Here is a 2,494-nt window from a genome sequence, read left to right as displayed (position 1 = left end):
GGGGGGGGGTCCCTGGAAGGTCTTGGGGGTGGCTTTGGGGCTCCCAGCTGGGCTATGGGGGGTCTGCTGGGAGGGGTCCCTCGGGGGTACCGTGGGGGGGTCCTTCCCAGGCTACCGGGGGGTCTGGGGGGTGTTGCTGGAGGAGCACTGGGGGGGGGTTGAAGTCCGGGTTGGGGTGGAAGTCCTGGCCGGGCTATGGGGGTTCCTGGGGGGCTCCCTGGGGGTCCTTGGCCAGGCTGTGTGGTCCCCGGGGGGAGGGGTCCTGGCCGGGCTGGGACCTCAGGGGGCTCTGGGGGTCCCGGGGGGCTCCATGGCCGTGCCCCCCCAGCCCCCCGGGGACGAGCTGCTCTTCGAGGTGCAGAAGCTCTTCGCCGGGAGCCCGGAGCCCGGCACGGCCCTGCAGGTACTGGGGGGGGGCTGGGGAGCGGGGGGGGGCTGCAGACAAGCACCGCGGCAGCCCCACAGGGTGGGGGGTGCCCCCCCCCGCCCCCCCCCCCCCCGCCCCCCCCCCCCCCCGCAGGCCGCCCCCCTGGACCTGGCCATGCTGGCCCCCTACATCCCCATGGACGGCGACTTCCAGCTGGGCGGGGCCGAGGCGCCCCGGGGGCGGGGCCAGCGCCCTCCCGGCCCCGCCCCTTCGGGCGAGGCCCCGCCTCCTCGGCCCCGCGCCCGCAGCTTCCCGGGCCGTGGCCCCGCCCCTCCCCGCCCTGGCCCCGCCCTCCCGCGCTGGGGCAGCGACCCCGCCCTCGGGCCCGGCCCCGCCCCGATGCCCCGCCCCGCCAGGAAGAGGTGGGCGGGGCTAGGGGCGGGGCTAGGGGCAGGGGGGACAAGTTGTGGATGGGGCAGGAGGGGGGCGGGGCTCGAAGGGGGCGTGGCCATGGATGGATTGGGGGAGCGTGGTTAAAGGGGGGCGTGGTTAAAGGGGGGCGTGGCTAAAGGAGGGTACTGAATGGGAAGGGCTGGGGGCGTGGTCAAAAGGGTGTGGGTAAGGGGGTGTGTGCTTGGCGGGCGTGGCTGGGGGCGTGGTCAGGAAGGGGCGTGGTCGGTGTGGGTGGGCAAAGGGGCGTGGTTAACGTGGGCGTGGTCGGGGGCGTGGTCGGGGGCGCTGGGCACAGCTCATTGCTTCCAGTGCAGGAGGCTGAGAATGGGTGGGGCAGAGTGCCCCACCCAATGGGTGGGGCGGGTGGGCGTGGCCCGCGTGGGCGTGGCCCGCGTGGGCGTGGCCCGCGTGGGCGTGGCTTGGCGTGACACCGCTGCGCAGGGCACGGGACCCGAGCGGGGAGGACGTGGGGGCCCCCCTGAAGCGCCCCGAGCTCGACCCCCACCTGCTGCCCCCCCTCGGCCTGGTACGGGGGGGACACAGGGGGGAGGGGCAATGGGGGGGGGACAATGGGGGGGGACGGAGGGGGGGTGCAGAGGGATGGGGGGGCATGGGGGGGTCAGGAGGGTGGGGGGGTGCGAGGGGGACGTGGGAAAGGGGAGGGGGGCACTGGGGGGGGGAATGGTGAGGGTTGGGGACAGCCTGGGGGGGTTGAGGGTGCCCTGCCCCCGTGTCCCCACGTCCCTGTCACCCCCCACAGGGGCTGCTGCTGAGCGGGGACGACCCCCCCGGGCTGAGCCCACGCCTGGGGCAGGAGCAGCCCCTCGGTGAGGGGGGGCCTGAAGGGGGGAGGGGAGGGCTGAAATGGGAGGGGGAGGAGCTCAAAACCTGGGGGGGGGGTCCCCAAACCTGGGGGTAACCCCAAACCGTGGGGGAGCAGCAGTGGGGGCACCCAAAAGGGGGGATGCTGAAACGGGGGGGGGGCAATAATGGGGGGCCTGAAACATGGGGGGGGGCTAACCTGGGGGGCTGAGACCTGCAGAGAGCCCCCAACTGCCCCCCCCCAAATTAGGGGGTACGTGATGGGGGGGGTAACCAAAGCTCCCACAGGGGAGTGGCCCCAAGATGGGGGGGCAGGGGGGGTACCCCAATAATGTTTTGTGTTCCCCCCCCCCACAGCGCTGCTGGGTGATGGCCTGGCCCTGCCGGGGGTCCCACCTCTGGGGCCCCCCCAGGAAGAGGAGACCAAGGTCAAAGGGCACCCGGTGGGGGCCCCCCAGGGCCCACGTCTGGAGAGCAACTAAGGGGGGGGGGAACATGATTCCCCCCCCCTCCAATCCAGTGGCGGGTCAAAGACAACGACCCCCCTGACGCCCAAGGGGGGCCCCCAAAACCCCTCTCAAACCCCCACAAGGGGGGACCAGAACACCAACAGTGCCCCCCCCCCTGCCCCCGACCCACTGGTTGTCCCCGTATCACGCCCCACAAAAGAGGGAGGGGGGGGCCCAAACCTGACCCCTCCCAGATGCAAAATGGGGAGACCTGGGAAATGGGGGGCACCCAAAGCAAGGACCCCCTCCCACACAGTGCCCCCCCAACCCTCAGGTGCCCCCGGTACCCCCGTCCTGGGGGCCTCCCAATTTCCACAATTTGCCTCCCCCTTGCCACCCCCCC

The 2,494-nt window shown here is 73.2% G+C and overlaps 1 protein-coding gene across 1 annotated transcript; it reads left to right on the top strand.

The window, feature by feature from the left end:
• Positions 1–302: 302 nt before the first annotated feature.
• Positions 303–2,157, top strand: LOC118158571 (basic proline-rich protein-like). Its single transcript, XM_035313243.1, has 5 exons — positions 303–403; positions 521–789; positions 1,262–1,346; positions 1,581–1,647; positions 2,000–2,157. The coding sequence occupies exons 1-5, from the start codon at positions 311–313 to the stop codon at positions 2,122–2,124; spliced, it is 639 nt and encodes a 212-aa protein (XP_035169134.1). The 5' UTR covers positions 303–310; the 3' UTR covers positions 2,125–2,157.
• Positions 2,158–2,494: the final 337 nt, after the last annotated feature.

This window comes from Oxyura jamaicensis, assembly GCF_011077185.1.
Source record: "Oxyura jamaicensis isolate SHBP4307 breed ruddy duck chromosome 32 unlocalized genomic scaffold, BPBGC_Ojam_1.0 oxy32_random_OJ71429, whole genome shotgun sequence".
Lineage (NCBI taxonomy): Eukaryota > Metazoa > Chordata > Aves > Anseriformes > Anatidae > Oxyura > Oxyura jamaicensis.
This window is presented reverse-complemented; position numbering and strand designations above follow the sequence as displayed.